We start from the raw sequence: 17,375 nt of genomic DNA, 5'->3' as shown, positions 1-17,375 counted from the left end.
AGAGTTTATTTTGTCATAAGGTAGTGTGATTATGCATGACACGAAGTATTTGCTAGTCTAGTACTGGAGAAATTAGCGTTTGGATGCGCATTGTGCGGCTTTAATGGTCATAATAACATATATATATATATATATATATATGGTCATGGTTGTTATGTTTGATGCTCACACATGTGCAAAGTCAATGCAGATATCTTTTTAGAATAATTCGTTTTATTTGCTTCTACACCATGCGTGCATACCACGCGACACACCCTTTTCTTCTCGACGTCTGGCGGTCATATACCGTAACATCTCCCCTCTTTAATGAAAATAAACATTTCCTGCATGAGTGCTTCATAGGCATGCACTAGAAATATATATATGTAACTCAAAATCAGCAGGGTACTTCAGTGCTTATCATATACATTACAAATTAAACCTCACTGGTTCCCGCTCAGCTAGGTGTTGTCACTATGTGAGCTGTTAAGTGTAGCGTGTGGTACACTGGTAACACTAACACGTGTCTCTATCTTGTTATGTCCGTCAGTTTCTAGTTCCCGCTCAAAATTGAAATTTTTGCCTGTCTGTCTAATCTGTCTCCTGTTCCGTCTATACCGTGCACCCGTCTCAGCTTCGACAACATACGAACGAGGTAGTTCTGTGCACTCGTTTCTAACTATAGCTATAGCTATATATATGGTTATGGTCATATATTAGTTTGTGGTTTAATGTCATTTAGGTTAGAGTTAGGGTTAGGGTTAGGATTATCAATCATTAATCATTAATCATTAATGATATCAAAGTTGGGAACACTCCTAATGGAGCGTTAGCCGGAAATTGGCATGGTCAAGGGTCAGTTCAGTATACTTTGACTTTCAAATGCTGTGCACGTGTAGTCTGCGCTGCTATCTTTTTTTGTTCATCCACGTTTAAAGAATAAAATTATAGTAGCTTAGAAGTGTCATTGTTATCAGAAATTCGCACGTGTCAACTAATGTTAGGTAACCAAATTTATTAATGTGCAGGTCTGTCACAGCTCAAGTATAGAGTATAGTTACAGCTAGCACCTCCTAATACTTAACTTGGTAGTTCTAACATTAGCTTCATACATGAGACCCCCATTTGAGGCTGAGAGAGACTGAGTATTAGTGGGAAGGTGTTCACGGTAGGCAGTAAGTTGGCAGAACGACCAATTAGGTTGCGAAACTGCCACACATCATGCGGACTTGTATGTAGTTTTACTTATTTTGTTCTTGGATACATTCCCAGAGCTACACATGTCATAGTTCAGTTGGGTGGAGCTTGGCAAAAGTCGTGGTAACACTTTTATTGTTTATTGGTTCGGTTTAAGTGCCTTTACCGTACTTTTATGGGGCCGTGAAAAACATAAACCTAGCTTCAAAGACTGACCGAATAAAACATACTAGTCTCGGCTAGGCCTATGACTCGTGAGGCTGCATTACGGATTTGTACTATTATGTATTGCAAAATGTATGCATTGCAAAGTCAAGTGCAGGGCATGAGCAATAGCAGTCATTAGTCGGAGCAATTTGTTCGTGTAGGTATATCCTGCGTGTCCTGCGTATGCTCTTTCTTTCTGCTAATGTAGTGCTGCTGATGTTGTGTGTGCTTATTATGACTCCTAATGGCAGGCAAGGTGTGTAGCAAACAGCTGGTTGCTCTCGGGGGTCGCTCTATCTATTTCGGTGTATGATGTGGCTAATATCATGGTACTTAATGCGAATAGTAAGAATGCGAATGCAGAGCAGACGCGGTAAAATAGTATTTAAACGAGTTTTGCTAGATGTTTACGTGCCACAATTGAGAGCTGAAATATCAGTTCAGAGTGTGAAATGATTTCTACGCTTTCAGCTAAATGTGTTAAAGGATTGCAGTATGCCAGCTTTCAGTAATAAACAGAAATCGGCACGTTTTGAAGTCAAGTGTTTATTAGCTTCTAATTATCATCAAATAACAAATTTGTACGTAGGATAATTAGTACTTGTTAGAGGGTCAGTAGGTAGGTAAAAGAAATTCTGCTGAACATTTCTTTTTTCGCCAACAGAAAAAACAAGTCGCGTAATTCATGAAGTTGGTGAAATAATAATATTGATGATTTTAATGCCCATGAGTGCATTTGTGAGCATTACATACAACACCATTCTGTAACATTTTTACTAGGTTGGTTAAGTTACAACTTACAGCAAGTAAGCAATTTTTTGGACCAGTTAATAATTAATTTATTTTTAAGCGCAATTTATTTCTTGTTAAGACTAGTTATGCTAAGTTAGTTATGCTAGTAGTATTTTTATTCTGAAAATGCCATTTTTCTAGAACACTTACATCTCACATGGTTCGGTACCATAAAGCAATGTTGCTTGAAATAAAATTGGCTAAAATGAACTTTGTAGGGTCGTAGAAAATTCAAGTGCATGACTGATAAAGATGTTTTAAACTGATAATACCACAACTGTGGATCAATAAAGTACCATCGTGAAAACGGTTTATGTTATATTTGTGTGGTAGGAAATATTTCTCAAGAGACTCTCAGCCCATCTTATCTTTACTCAGTGCCTGAATCTTAGATGTGGTCTCGTTATATAGTGCGCACCTTGTGTAACATCTATTTTATTTGCTTTCAGGGAAATCTTCTCTCACAATACAGTTTGTAGATGGACAATTCGTCGACTCATATGATCCAACAATCGAAAACAGTAAGTAGTACTCACTGTATCTGTATGTTGAAAGTATTGCACATCATGCTACAAGCGCATACATAACACACGTGCGTGCACGCGGTAGGAGTGTACACAAAGAACGTTCCAGAACGTACGAAGCGCACCCACATGGTCTTGCTTCTGCAATCCTTACTTGCAGGGGCGTAGATATCGGGGGGGGGGGATGCGTCCCCCCACTTATTGACGTGGGGGGGGATGGCGTGTACAATCATCCCCCCCTACTTTCAGGAGGAAAATGGGGTTTCAAAATTTTCTGAGGGAGGACCCGCCTGTTTCATACCACCCTCTTCGAAAACCTGCATTGGCCACTGTCGAGCGTAACAAATTGAGCACCCTCACTTCAAAAATCGTTCCGCAGCGCCTGTAGAGTACTGCTAACAAAGATTATGATTATGAATATTTGTATGCATATATCAAAAGTCAAATTTGAGTTCATCTGACAGGGGCGTAGATAGCGAGGGGATGTGGGTATATCCCCCCACACTTATTGAGGTGGGGTGGCTTTCATCCCCCCTACTTTCTGGAAGAAAATGGGGGAAAAATTAATATTTTACAGACAATAAATACTGGATATTTATCTACAACTCCGTCATCGCTATTCATACTCTCCTAATGTATTATTACAGAAATGGAACGTGACATACATCTACTGTAAAATGGCTGTAACTCGGTCCAAGAATTACATTATTTTACTGAAACTCAGACGGTTAATTTTGGACGCAACATATACGATTTTTTTTCAAAATCTCCAAAGTCTTATCACTGCTCACGAAAGTTAAATCCTTGCTTTATTCAAAATTTGAATAGACCTATTGAGAGTTGGGATATTGAATTTTCACGGGGATTGAATGGGAAAATTCAATTTCATCTCGCTTTTGGCGGGGGGGGGGATGGGGGTGCTGAGACCCGACCAGAAGTATATTCCCGATTTTGTATAAGGGGTGAAAATATGCACTTTTTGGTTTAAATCTGGTTGTTTTTCTCATATTTTTTTGCAGTTTTAACGTTTTCAGTAAAATATACGTTTTATCAAAATTTCAGGGGGAGATGATTCCAGTGCTGTAGTTGTCAACGGGGGGTCGGTAGCACGGGGCGGTCGCCCCCCCCTAGAATTTTCAGGGCAAAGGTAATTTAGCTTAGGTAAGTCTGCACTGGTAACCCCAGTGAGGACATGTACATAGCACAGATTTGGTAGTAAGTATTTTAGTCTTTGGTATCCCCAAAGGTAAAAATACTCAACTCAACAGTGATGTTATTGTGATGAAGATTGTTTAATAGTGCTGCCTCATAGTGCAGGAAATTGCATCGAAGAGGTGTTACTTTCAACAAAATCCCCAGACCCCCCCCTCCCTAAACAAGAGGGGGACACTCCCTGAAGAAGGAAAAATCCTGACATTCTATGATAAAGATGTCCAAAATTGATTGCTTTTAGATTGCAACTTTTTAACAATTCCACACAGTGCGAGGGAGACACCCCCTCCCCCCCCCCGGGCGCTTCGTGGCCTTGAGCTCGCATGAATCGCCCCCCTAGAATTTTCTTCTGGATCCGCCACTGGTTGTGTGTGTGGGGGGGAGGTGCGTGTTATTAAACCTCTGGGATCCAAAGAAAAAAATTACCCTAGAATTCACAAAATTGCACTTACAATATCAATTTTTTTCAATTCCCTCAAAAACGGCCCTCTTGAAGGTTCTAAATTGCTAAAATCCAAGAGCTTCATATACATTGCGATGGAAGTAACAGCGAAAGCATCCCCTCTCCCACACACAACTAAGGACCTGTCTACGCCACTGCTTATTTGGTTACCTATTCATTGAACAGCGGAATCCTCTTGTGCTGACACTAACTGTATTATTGATTAAACACAATGTGCTAATTGCAAGTGATAATTTATTAAGCTTATAGCTGTAGCATTTGGTGATTGGGCTAATGAATTCAGGCATAATGACTACCCTTGCGTGAGTTCTTGTACATATAATAACGTGATGCAGAATCTAATGAGTGGTGGGTTCAGTTGGTAGACACTGACAAAATTTCAGGTTTCTGTACACGTAGTACCGTTATGTGTATATATTTGACTAGTCAACGTTGCGGAGAAATTTCAATTTCACAAAGTAATGACATCAATTGGTAAGATAATGGTGGTCAGGTTGTGGTAAACGAGAGATCGTAAAAAAGGAGTGATGCCTAAAGCTGACATGTTCAAAATTGTGATAATAAAGCTTTGATTTCAAATATATAAGTGTTGTGGTAAAGGGCCCCACGCAAATGTGGTCATACTTTGATACTTCTAAAACATCGTAGTTTGAAGTTAATCGGTGTTGATTGGGGGCAGGGCAGGTCATAGTAAAGTGGTGAGGCATGGAAGGGGTGAGGTGTTGGGATATGGTGGGAGAGGGGTATTGAGGCATAGACGGTTTGGGAGATGAATAATGAGGTATAAAGGTGGGTGCTGAGGTATGGAACGGAAGAAGTGTTGATGTTTTAAAGGGGGCGTTGGGGTTTGGGTGGGGAGCGGTATTGATCTATTGAAGGGAATGAGCTTTGAGATGTGGTGGGGGAACAATTGCTAATGGGTCGTGGCGGGTGTTGACGGTTGGAGGAGAGATGTGTGAGGAGAGAGGCTGGTGATCGTTGATGGTTGTTAGGCAAATAGGTATTGATAGGTACGTGCGAAAGTTGAATAGTTAACATTCGAGTTGTGTGAGCAACATTATGCTTTGTAAGTAGCCTTTGTAATTTGTAATAAGGGCGTTGTAATTACATTGTATATATTAGCACAGTGTAGTGAACGTTGTGCAAGCACATTTTGTGTGTAAATCTCACCGTACGCATGCGAATAGAAACCTCATGCATACGTATTACTACAGATTGCGCGTTCAAATATTTGCATGCAACCAAAATAAAGAAATATATGGATAACCTGAATATGTGTGATGTAGCGAGCGGTATAAACACTGTACAGTGCAACCGCGCGTGCTTGTTGTTTCTATATGTAACTACATCGACTCTAGGCTAGCACTCTGTCAGAGCTGCGACTAGTACTAGTAGCAGTGTGCACGAAAACTAAATCCTTGAGTCTCTCTGGTTGCCACATGATGTACAACTGCATGTTAATTTGTGACTAGCTAGGATCGTGAATATTTGTAACCCAGTTACGGTGCATTCTTCAAACTCGGGTCTATATGGTGACGTTAACGTGCTTATACCCGCTTCCGAGCAAGACTTAAAGATACAATGACTTAACCCTATGTTTACGTTGTTTACTCCAAGGTTGTACCCTACTCTTGTGTTGGGCTACATTATTGTACCTAAATAGATGAAAACTCTCCGCCGGTGATTTGATAACAACAAACCCGACCCCCGAAGCTAGCCGATTACTCTGCGTTCTCCAACATTATTGTACATCAATCGTTAGTGCCAAAGGCAACTACAGAGTTCGTCTAGTGTACGCCCATGAAAAATTGAAAGCATTCGAGTTAAGTAGCGCGTGTATGTTTGCGTCCGATTCTTATCTCCGGTCTAACTGTGTTGTAATATCCTTCGAGTTATTCTGGCCACGTACACGTTTTATTTGCATAATCGCGCGAAAAATCTGGGTTATAAAAGTGTGAAGGGTTGACGGTCAGAACGTGTCCGACGTGTCGAATCGTAATAACAGCGCATGCTCAGACATCGAGTCTCCGCTTGCTCTCATAATATCAGGAGTAAGATAATATAGACACCATCTATATATTATGACACTCGTCACACTCCGGATAATATGAGAAACCGTTCCTGTGTCCCCACGGTGTGGTACGTGGCCCTTCACATACAAACAGATCGAGAGAGCGGCTTAGAAGTTAGAGTGGGCGGCGAGTTCGGTTACAGAGGCTCGGAACAAAAACGCGCTCTTCGAGAGCGAGAGAGAGAGAGAGCGAGCGCGAAAGAGAGCACAAGCAAGAGAGAGAGAGAGAGAGAGAGAGAGAGACGAGAGAGAGAGAGAGAGAGAGAGAGAGAGAGAGAGAGAGAGAGAGAGAGAGAGAGAGAGAGAGAGAGAGAGAGAGAGAGAGAGAGAGAGAGAGAGCGAGAGAGAGAGAAATATATAGTGCGTGTGAGGATGATGCTGTCATTCCGCATCTTTGAGCACCGCATATTCTCCCCACACACCTCCCCCCTCGCCCATTCCCTCTCCCTTCTCGCTACTCTTGCCTGCCGCCGTACCGCGCCGCCGCCGTACCGCGCCGCCGCACAGCTACACCCGGCTGCGCGCATGAGCTTTGATGGGATGGAGGTAATGAGCTTGTAAGGCGGCCTGCTGTTCCTGTTTGTGTGGATTAAAACTCAAGGTTGCATCTCCAGCGCGCGTAACTGTAGGGGGTGCCGTGGCAGGCGCCGCAGCCTGCGTCGGTGTTGCAACGTAAACCTGCGCGCACATTTTTCAAGCTACATCCCATCGCTGTTTCTTCGTTGTTCCTTCGTTGTTTCTTCGTTGTTTGTTCGGAGGGTTTATGGCATTCGCTGCTGGTAATTAATCGTGTTGGATTTCATTCACTTTTTCAATTTGGTTAATGGACGCATAGACACTTAATCATTTTAAAACTTGACATGACGTATTCTAAACATCGTTCGTAACAATAAGGACATGAAATGCATAAGTAGTATATCTATCTGCATAAAAAATGAATATGGAGGTTCGATGGTTGTGCGGTAATTATATATATATGACTTGGGAAAGATTGTGCATCCCAATTCCACTTCCATTTTCACGTAGACTGACTCAATAAGTTGCTGTTGGCATCTACGACGGATGTACAGGCAGTGGAAAAAAACTTAGCAATCGCTCAGCTTTGGGGCGGAGAATATTTTGGCACAGGCCACAACAGGAAATCTATCATTATCAAGACATTGACGGAGAGGTTTTGCGGGGGTTTCTTTCACCCGCTCTCATTTGAGAGAGATCCCACCCATGCCCGTACGTCTCACTAGTTCATTGATCAGCAGAGCAACGTTATTTTACTGAGTTGAAAAGATAGCCCGTGGTGACTGGGTTCTTGAATTTAATAATTCTAGTTCCATGTTTATGTGCTAATGAATGATGCCGGTGAATAATGACAATTTGTATTTACGCGTGTATGCACGCGTATCTTGTGGCAGCGCGCCACGGGAACCTATCGCGCGTCAGTCTAGTTTCCACCTAGGAAAGCATGCCAAGAATAATCTCGCATTCATGTTTAGGGAACGTGAATCTAAACAAAACCTATGCTTAGGCTGAAAGTAAACATCAATCATCTGAGTGGTGTAAACGTGTTCCTATAGATAGTTCTTAATGGGGTATTCATAATTGTTGTACTAGCGGTACATTTCTAGCACGATGAGAACAGAAGTAACGGTAAACCAGATGAAAACTGTGACATAAAGCTGTGTGCTTATGTGTAAGCTTGCGTCGTGGAGTTGCTAACCCCACGGCGGACCGAAGACTGGGTGGGGTGGGGGTGTTTTGGCTCCTTGAATGTATGCGAAACTCTCCGGCTTCTCACAAAGAGAACATTTTCCTGTTCCTCCCAGGAAACGGCTGCTCTCGTTTAAAAACGCTCGTCGTCTTGTTTATAGAATGGCAACTTGGCAAGGCGCAGGTGTAATCTGTATAGATCGATCGTTGATAGAAAAAAATTGAGTTAATTTAACGGTACATAAATTGCTGAAGTTTTTATGGTTTTACTTTTTAGTGTTTTCGTATGTATGTTGTGCATATTTGTTGTGCCAAAGTGCACCAAATGTGTTGTTTATTTTTGTTTATTAGTCACGTGCATACGTGGATGAATAAAAATAGCTGAAAGAAAAAACATGCAGCACACAATCTTCTATCTTCAGGAAGAGGACATCTGTAAAGCAGTGTGTTCTTGCTATAAAATTACCAGATGCACGTCGTCATGCTCGTCTAAAATAGACTCTACCCATGAAATAGAAGCTTGCTGTAAATGGAGGGCAAACTGCCTCCAGGGGTATCAGATTATTTTTGTACAGCTGAAATATGATTTCGTGCACTATAGTATATATATCATTATGCAGACTACTGTACGAACAACATGATGCGTTGCTCGCGCGCGAGCGCCGCCCACGCCTGAATCACAAAACGCTGGTAATTGTCATTAACAATCATCACTATAATCCGTTTGTTTCACATTGCAGCGTTTTCGAAGGACGTCAAGAGTAAAGGACAGCTCTACGAATGCAAAGTTGTCGACACCGCAGGGCAGGTAGGTGATCGAAATGCTAGGTGACCCCCCCCCAATGGAAGGCTGTGTGATAGTGACGGAATATTAACCTTTTATCCGAATTCAAATTTTTTATGTTAATTACTTCCGCCAAGGGGTTGGCAGGAGGTTATGTTTTCACCGGCGTGTGTTTGTTCGGCGTGTGTTTGTTGGTTTGTGGGTTTGTGTACAGCCTAACTGAAAAAGTTATGGCCGGATTGTCATAACATTTTCAGGATCGGTCAGAAATGGCCTAACTTAGAATTGATGAGATTTTGGTGGTGATCCCGATCCAATTAATTAATTAATTAATTAATCAATTAATTAAATTTTTAGGATAGGTCAGAAATGGGGTAACTTAGAATTGATTACATTTTGCTGGTGATCCGGATCCAATTAATTATTTAATTAATTAATTAATAAAAAAATTTACAGTGAGAGAATTGAGCTGCCTTGGTGGTCTGTGCTCTCTGAGTGCTCTAGTTATATTATATTATCATATGTTTTTTTTTTAATGTTATAAAAGATTTTTTATGTTATAATTTGAATTATATTATTGTATAATCATATTATTGTTTGTAATAATTATTAATTATGTTACTTTGTATATTTTATATGTTAATAATTTAAAAAAAACAAGTATTTAATATTTTTTGTAACTGAATGGTTCAGTGTTGTATATCGTGATATCAGGAGTGGATAATAGAGATGTGTGATATTAATGTGGGTGTGTTGGGCATGCATGAGAAAATGGCAGCTTGCGCATCAGTGACTTTGCATGTACTGCCCCTCCCTTTTGTCGCCGTTGGGACCATGTGCTAGCTGTAGATGGTTGATCCCTGGTATATGTTGCTAGGTGGGGGCATTGAACCTGGTTGGATTTATATTGTATGAGGAACAGATTTAATTCATATTTCCCCTGAAAGTGTTTCGAGTGATCTTACCCGACTGCATCTTGTTTTTGTTAATTTTAGGAGAGCTAGTAATACGGTGAAAGATAGAATTACATCGTTTTTGCAACGTTAAAAGGGTTAAATATAAACCGTTCTTATTTCTCTGTGAACATTTCATAGACGTTAATGTGAAGTAAAACCGTCCAACGTCGCTGCTGGCCATATTAACTAGAATTATTAGTTTCACGGCGGTTTTTCACGACTGATATGTTGTGGCGATTGTTTCTGTTGTGCAAATTTCCTCGTGTATCACCAGTATTTCTAGCATCATTGTGCAAGTCATCATTAACGCATTTTATTAAATGTGCAATCTTATTTAGGTAGATGTGGGGTTCATATTGCTATAATATCTTTCTAGAAATAAGCCTGCTGGTAATCGCAGTGAGTTAGAGAAAGAGTGAGAGAACAGTGAGGTTTATCTGAGCAGACCACCTGTGTCGAAGTCACGTGTGGGTGCACGAACGCTTACAATCCTGTATCTGTGACGTCCGTGACAACAGTACAGTGTGTGTATAATGAGCATGTCTATCAGAATGCTCTATTATTCTCTATTATTTCCTATTATTCCTATAGAATTCCCTATTATCTATTTCTGATGTCTATGTATCCTGGGCATCTTTTTCCTCAAGCTCCACATTGGTTAATTCTATATATCTTGAGTAAGCGTAGTTGATTTGTCTATAGTAAATTTCGTGAATATTGTGAAAATTGTAACGTCGGATTGTCGTCTTGTATTAATAACTGCAGCTATCCTGAATGCAGCTTAAATTAACAATACATTAATGATTATTCATTTCATTGATAAATATGTCAATGACGTAATATTTATGGAAAAGAAAAAAATTACCTTAATAAGTGAACATAATGATTAAAAATGACCAACTCCCTCTTGTACAGAATACATGCTGGTTATATCTGGCTTTCTGCCGGTAGCAATAAAACCAGTGCCATGTCTAAATTGGGAAGCTCAAGTAAACGTATTTCTCATTCCTGTCTAATTGTAATAAAATGCTATGTAGCATAGCTGACGCACAATTTACCTAAACGTAGCTTTTAAACGCTAAACATTAGTGATCGCATTAAGAGAGTATTTATATGTGTGTGTATTATATATATATATATTCGGCGTTTCAAATCCCTGTGAAGTCTCATCAACATGGAATTGACATTTGGCAAGCACATTACTGCTGTTACGGTCATGCCCAGCATGACAAACAAGGTGCACTAATGCTGCCAAACCATTGTTCAAAGTCAAAGCGATACACCAATACTAATTTGGCACTGAAACCCTACAGACGGACAGTGCATCAAGCTAAATTTCGATATGTGTTCAATTCGAATGAAATGTCAACCTAATCATATGGCAATATGTAAGTAAATGTTACGTTTCTGTCACATTTTCTGGATGCTTGCCTATATGTGCTCTTATAAGGTGTTCACTCCTCTCGCACTTACAGGATGAATACTCGATCATTCCACAGTCGTATGTAATGGACATCCATGGCTATATACTTGTTTACGCCATTACCTCCAACAAGAGCTTCGAGGTTGTGAAGGTTATACATGACAAGCTGCTCGACATGACGGGAAAAGTCAAGTGAGTTTCTACGTCAAGCGCACGTGCCCATTTTCAGAAGTTTTCCCATCTGGCGAAGTAATTCACACCGTTCTGCACGTAGCAGCACAATTCCAGTGATATAGCACTTCAGCTAGAATTGACTGCCAATGCAATTTGCCTGAGCCACTTGGTCGATAGTCAATTAAATACTAATCCTTTCATTTCTTAATAGGCTGCCCAATGTGTAGTGTGTCATCATTTGCCATAGGTTTAATGAGACGTGTTTTTAAATCTTTTAAATTTAATTTTTTTGCAGCTCCACAATACATTATGAATTAAAACCTCCAGTTCTAGCCTTATTATAGGTGTACTTCAGCTTTACTAAAATTGGTGCTCAGTTAAACCTGACATATTTCAATGCACGTTTTTTCCATTGCATAGATGGAAAACTTGGATTACACTACTTCGCGTAGACATTGTAATAAATACATAATTTATGAACAATAACTAACAGGCATCCGTTTTTTATGACAGCCTACCTGTTGTGTTGGTTGGAAACAAGACAGATTTGCACCTGGAACGGTAACCTTGTTCTTCGAAACTATTTTTGCTTTGTAGATGCTATCGTGCATGAGTGTACAAGAATTTAATAAATAGTATGTTCCAGATATTTAACATTGGACTTTGTCTAAAATCTTAAATTTATTATTAGAGAAATGGCAATCCAAAATTCTACAACGTTTTATCCTAACTATAGTACAGGCACTATGCTATCCTATTCAACCATAACTGTTAAACGAACAAAATTGCCCTGTGACAGCAAAGTGGGATTTATATTAAGACTGCATTCCTTTTACTGAGTATTTTAACAAGTTCATACAATGTTTGCTTTGTTTTGGCATATTCACACAGACGCGTTAGCACAGATGATGGAAAGAAACTGGCAGATTCGTGGAAGGCAATGTTTCTAGAAACATCTGCTAAAGAGAACGAGGTAACATTCTGATCTGAATCTGCTGCCCTTCTGTTTTGTAAATGGATTTGATGTGTATAGCGATTGTTTTTAGCTCAGCTGACTAAGTCAGATGCAGCTTGTAGAATCGCATGATCGTCCGTCCGTCCGTCCTGCAGCTTGTAGAATCGCATGATCGTCCGTCCGTCCGTCCGTCAACATTTGGGCACAAATCTTAACCGTTCGACGTACGGTCTTGATATTTGGGACGTCGGGGGGGATCGTGAAAAGAACTCGGGATGTCAAATTTGGGGGGTCAAAGGTCAAAGGTCAAGATGTGTCAATAGAGGGGGAATATTTCCCTCTTAACTTAAGGTATAGGAGGAAATACGGAATTGCGGCACAAATCTCAACGGCTCGACCTACGCTCTTAATATTCGATGTATAGTGGGATGGCGAGGAAACCCATCACCAGCGCGAAATTGGAATTCACTGGTCAAAGGACAGTGGGGGAAAGGTCAGATATCAGACATTTTCTAAGGACATGGTCTAACGGACCGAGTGCAAAACTTTTTTGTTTCAGCGCTGACCTACCGTTTTTATCACTTTATTGAAAGGACCATGAAATCCACTTTCCGCTGACGTGCGAAGAGTATGTGTTCTGATAACCTTTTGACCCTCAAGAGGAGGGTTAAACATGGATTTGTTGACCGTTAACAAAGGACTGAACTGCTTTTGCTATTAGAGCCCTCTCCACCCGCCCCTCCCTCCACCCTCACCCACCCCCTCTCCCTCCCCCCTCCACCCCCCTCCCCCACCACCACCACTACGCTCGTGCTCGACGCATATCTATGATAACATGTTAAGATAGCGAAATCATTAAATTTACACAGCTGTATCTTTATTACTGTACTACCAGTAGGTATAGCAAAGCCTATCATAGATGTTAGATCTGTATTAGTAGTATCCTAGATATATGCTCTGAGCGTGAACGCGGTTGCAGGAGGGCGCACTTGATTCGGTTGCCAGTGAGTTTATCAGAAGAATACCTGGCTACAGTACACGTCAGTTGAGCGCTGTCGCTGTGCGGCACTTGTTTTGACATTGCACGTTTAAGTTGTCTAGCCTGTTTAGTCCCAACCATCATCATCACATATAAAAGCCAGTGTATTGTTGTTTATATATATGCATGCGTGCATATGTGTGTGAGAGCATGTGTGAGTGAGCACAGGTGTAGATTGGAAGTTATGTGTTCACAATACAGAATTGCGCTTTGAAATCGTGAGCTCCCTTCATTGATGTCATTGCTCACATTATTTCATTTATAATTTATGATTAAATTAATTAATTGATATTCTGATATCATCTGTTCACCTCACTGATGTTGCTGCTCAAATCATTGATATCACTGCTCACTTTATTGTTATAGTATGCTCACTACATTGATATCACTGCTCACTACATTGATATAGTATGCTCAAATCATTGATATCGTCTGCTTAGTTCATTGATATAGTATGCTCACTTCGTTGAAATTGTCTGCCGATTTCAGAGCGTCACTGACATGTTCGAGTGCATCCTGCAAGAGATCGAGAAGTCTGAAGGCAACGTCCCAGAGAAATCTGGCTGCGTGATATCATAGTGAAAACTAGTTTGATCGGCCATGACAGCTAAGTTCTGTCCTTATCGTAACTTGTGTATCAGACGGCGAATATTGCCGTCATATTGTAGATCCGATGTATATGTATTTGGTGATGACATTCTGTCATTCTTCAGGTCTGGTGGTGGCATTTAAGGGGCAGTGGACCGTGTTGAGTTGATGTATGCTGTAGTGCAGCAACATACAGTGTGCATCAGTTCATATCAAAGGGACTGTTGGCACTATTGCCATTTATTGGCATGTGCTAAGTATGGTAGTCATTTATCAAAATAATAGAGGGTGGGAAAATAATTACGATACCCCCTTTGAGATTGTTGATGGTGATATTGAGCATGCAGTGGGCAGCCGTGATTTACAAGGTGAATATAGTGATTGAAGCATCTCTGCGCTACCTGATCCCCATATGATTGTACCTGCAGGCATGCATGTTAATGCTACCACACGTATCTATGCTTAGCTAAGCCGACTAGCTTGTATGTCTTGCTGCGTGCTATCCTTATAGCCGTAATACGTAACTTCTCTTGTGCACATCTTGTACTTTAAATGAAGCATGGATAGTTTTTGTATAATGGTGTTATAATACCCATGTTCTCAGTACATACACGTTTTGGGTGCAAGTACACTTTACACAAGTTAATTTTCTGTTTATCTATGATAATATTATTCGCTTAGTTAACTTCACTACGATTGCTTTAGGAATCTTCCACGTGTAGATCAGATCAAATTTATGTGTCGTTTTACTCTTTTTTAGGAAATGTTTAGGTTTGCATTGAATTCAAAGCTATCAATGATGGAGGTCCAGGGCATACCCATAACCTTGATTACATTTACAACTAGCTCGTCAGCTAATGAATTCTCATTGGACTCGCTCCCCCCCCCCAAAAAAAAACACCACAATCTCTTGGCAGAAAGTAATTTGGAGAGCTTTTCTTTTATCATTGACGCTGTCAACGATGTCATGCATGTTGGTGTTGTTACCTCCGCGCAACGGAGTTGCAGGGGAGGTAATGTAATCGGTCGTGTGTGTGCGTGTGTTGTGTGTGTGTGTGTGTGTGTGCGTGTGCGTGTGCGTGTGCGTGTGCGTGTGTGTGTGTGTCCAGCCCGCGCGGCGCGATCGATAGCGCGTCGAGTCAGCGAGCGGCGAGTCAGCAGCAGGCGAGTGAGTCAGCAGCAACCACCAGCGAGCAGCGAGTCAGCAGCCGCCACCAGCGAGCGGCGAGTCAGCAGCAGGCGAGTCAGTCAGCAGCAGCCAGCAGCGAGCGGCGAGCCAGCTCATAACACATACATGTTACATGCTCGCGGAGGTATCCACTCTCCGTGAGTGCCCTCTGTCTAGTTTGATTAGTTTCTGCTGCTAAAAGGTACTCGCTGTGGCCCATACTTGCCACAGAAGTAATCTTTGCTACCAATCGCACATCGACGTTTGCAGTCTTCACAGCGCGGGGTGCAGACCCCTCGCATCCCCTGGAACTATAGGCCCTTATTCTTACTGCTTTTCTGGGCCCCTCATGGTATGAAGTGGAGCTGTGGATGTTGGGTCTGTATATTTCCTTCTTTCGGTTTCACACAGGATCGTTTGTCTTGTAGTGGAGGGTTCAGCTAGGCATGCTTCTGAGGTATCGTCATACGCGTGAAAGGCGAGTGATTCATCAGGGGGCCTTTCGGTAATTCTTTGATGTTTGGTGAGCAAGTGACCCTGGTCGAATATTTTCAGTTTATTTGTTTTGATCCATCTAGTCTGCCTTGGATCACAGTCGTCTCAGAATTGTGGGAGATTCGCTTTTTTGAAGAGTTATCCATGTTCCTATTTACTGTATAAGTTACCTATCAAATCGTTCGGAGCAAGATTAGTATTCGGCGCAACTAATAGTGAACGTTAAGTGTATTTGCACCCACCTTTTTTTCTATGTACATGTTTCAAAGTGGTGGAAATAAATTCAAGGCCACAGCAATATGGCAGACATGTGAAAAGCTGCAAGAAAAAATACGAGCTCATTTAGCCAAAGAAATGTGGTCACAAGGTGTCAGTTGTATGATACATGTGTTTGTGATAATAAAAGGACATTGAATATTTAAAAAAAGAAGTAAATGCATAAATGATACGATGTATTGCTGCGCAGCTTTCCACATTTTGTCAGATTGTCTAACACGCGGTTGATTAAAATGATTCTGTACCGGTGACACAGTGTTGATGATACAAGTTTGACAGTGTAGCAACAAATTAACTGCAAATGTATTATACAGCAATTCAAATATGCAACGTGCATTGGTATGCGTTGTTCGATGGGATATTTATAGCAGCATATTTAGTTGTTGGAAGTCACTCACCGGTGAGATCCTATGATAATCTGTCACTAAGTTATAATCAACTAAACGTTCTTCATGTACATTAGTTTATATTATAATAATTTGTGTTTTTAGATCCTCTCATCCTTCTACTTTTTAATTGTGTGATCTTAACCTATAGATTTTCTAAGTTATAAGAAATTCAATATGAGTGTTTATTTATAATAATCTATTTTGCCCTAGTTTTGTCCGTGAACTTTATTCCTCTGCCTTTCTCTGTAACACTGCCTGTCATTTTAGTTTTGGCTTTAATAATATATAGATCTTATATGTGGTAATCGCAGGTACACTCAGTATATTTTGTAATCGTGCATGTTTGTAGCTTTATTAGGTACAGAATTCACATTTAGGTAATGAATTTGTATAGATCGTACTGTAGCCTACCTTAGCTTTCCTTGTTGTTAAGCAGTACTGAGGCTGTTATTAAGGCAGAGTTGGGATGGGTGATCTAGGGAGATTCTGGTCCTGAGCATAAAACCTTTGCGAGTGCCATCATAACACAGCAGTTGCGGGCGTGGCATAAATGTGGTCCCTATAAGCTTAATATATGTGAGGGTCAGGTAGCAGCATAAGGGAGCAAAGTAGCGCAAGTTCTGTTTTCACGCGTCTTGTTCATCTTTGCTCATATTTGCTTGAGTGTGAACGGTGATACGGTGTGAATTGGAATATACACCCACAGGCACGCGCGCACGTCTGTATGCGGACAGACGCAAGCACACGCGCGCGCGCACGCACGCACGCACGCACGCACGCACGCACGCACGCACACACACACCCACACACACACACGCAGGCACTCTCGTGCGTCTGTGCGCAGACAGACTCAAGCACGCGCACACACACGCAGGCACACGCGCACGTCTGTGCGCAGAGAGACGCAAGCACACACACACACGTACGCACACACGCACGCACGCACACACACACACACACACACACACACACACACACA

At 41.2% G+C, this 17,375-nt stretch overlaps 1 protein-coding gene across 2 annotated transcripts in view; it reads left to right on the top strand.

Annotated features, from left to right (window-relative positions):
• LOC106805700 (GTP-binding protein Rheb homolog) overlaps positions 1–14,957 on the top strand; it is a 20,385-nt gene extending 5,428 nt beyond the window's left edge. Inside the window, exons 2-7 of one of the 2 annotated variants that reach the window (XM_014807401.1) lie at positions 2,625–2,696; positions 8,890–8,957; positions 11,365–11,504; positions 12,000–12,047; positions 12,378–12,459; positions 13,970–14,957. In XM_014807401.1, coding sequence (XP_014662887.1) covers positions 2,625–2,696; positions 8,890–8,957; positions 11,365–11,504; positions 12,000–12,047; positions 12,378–12,459; positions 13,970–14,059 — 500 coding nt within the window. In that variant the 3' untranslated portion in view covers positions 14,060–14,957. The remainder of the gene's footprint in view (positions 1–2,624; positions 2,697–8,889; positions 8,958–11,364; positions 11,505–11,999; positions 12,048–12,377; positions 12,460–13,969) is intronic. The other variant, XM_014807402.1, reaches the window with a different exon arrangement.
• Positions 14,958–17,375: the final 2,418 nt, after the last annotated feature.

Source organism: Priapulus caudatus, unplaced genomic scaffold (genome assembly GCF_000485595.1).
Source record: "Priapulus caudatus unplaced genomic scaffold, Priapulus_caudatus-5.0.1 Scaffold124, whole genome shotgun sequence".
Taxonomy (NCBI): domain Eukaryota; kingdom Metazoa; phylum Priapulida; class Priapulimorpha; order Priapulimorphida; family Priapulidae; genus Priapulus; species Priapulus caudatus.
This window is presented reverse-complemented; position numbering and strand designations above follow the sequence as displayed.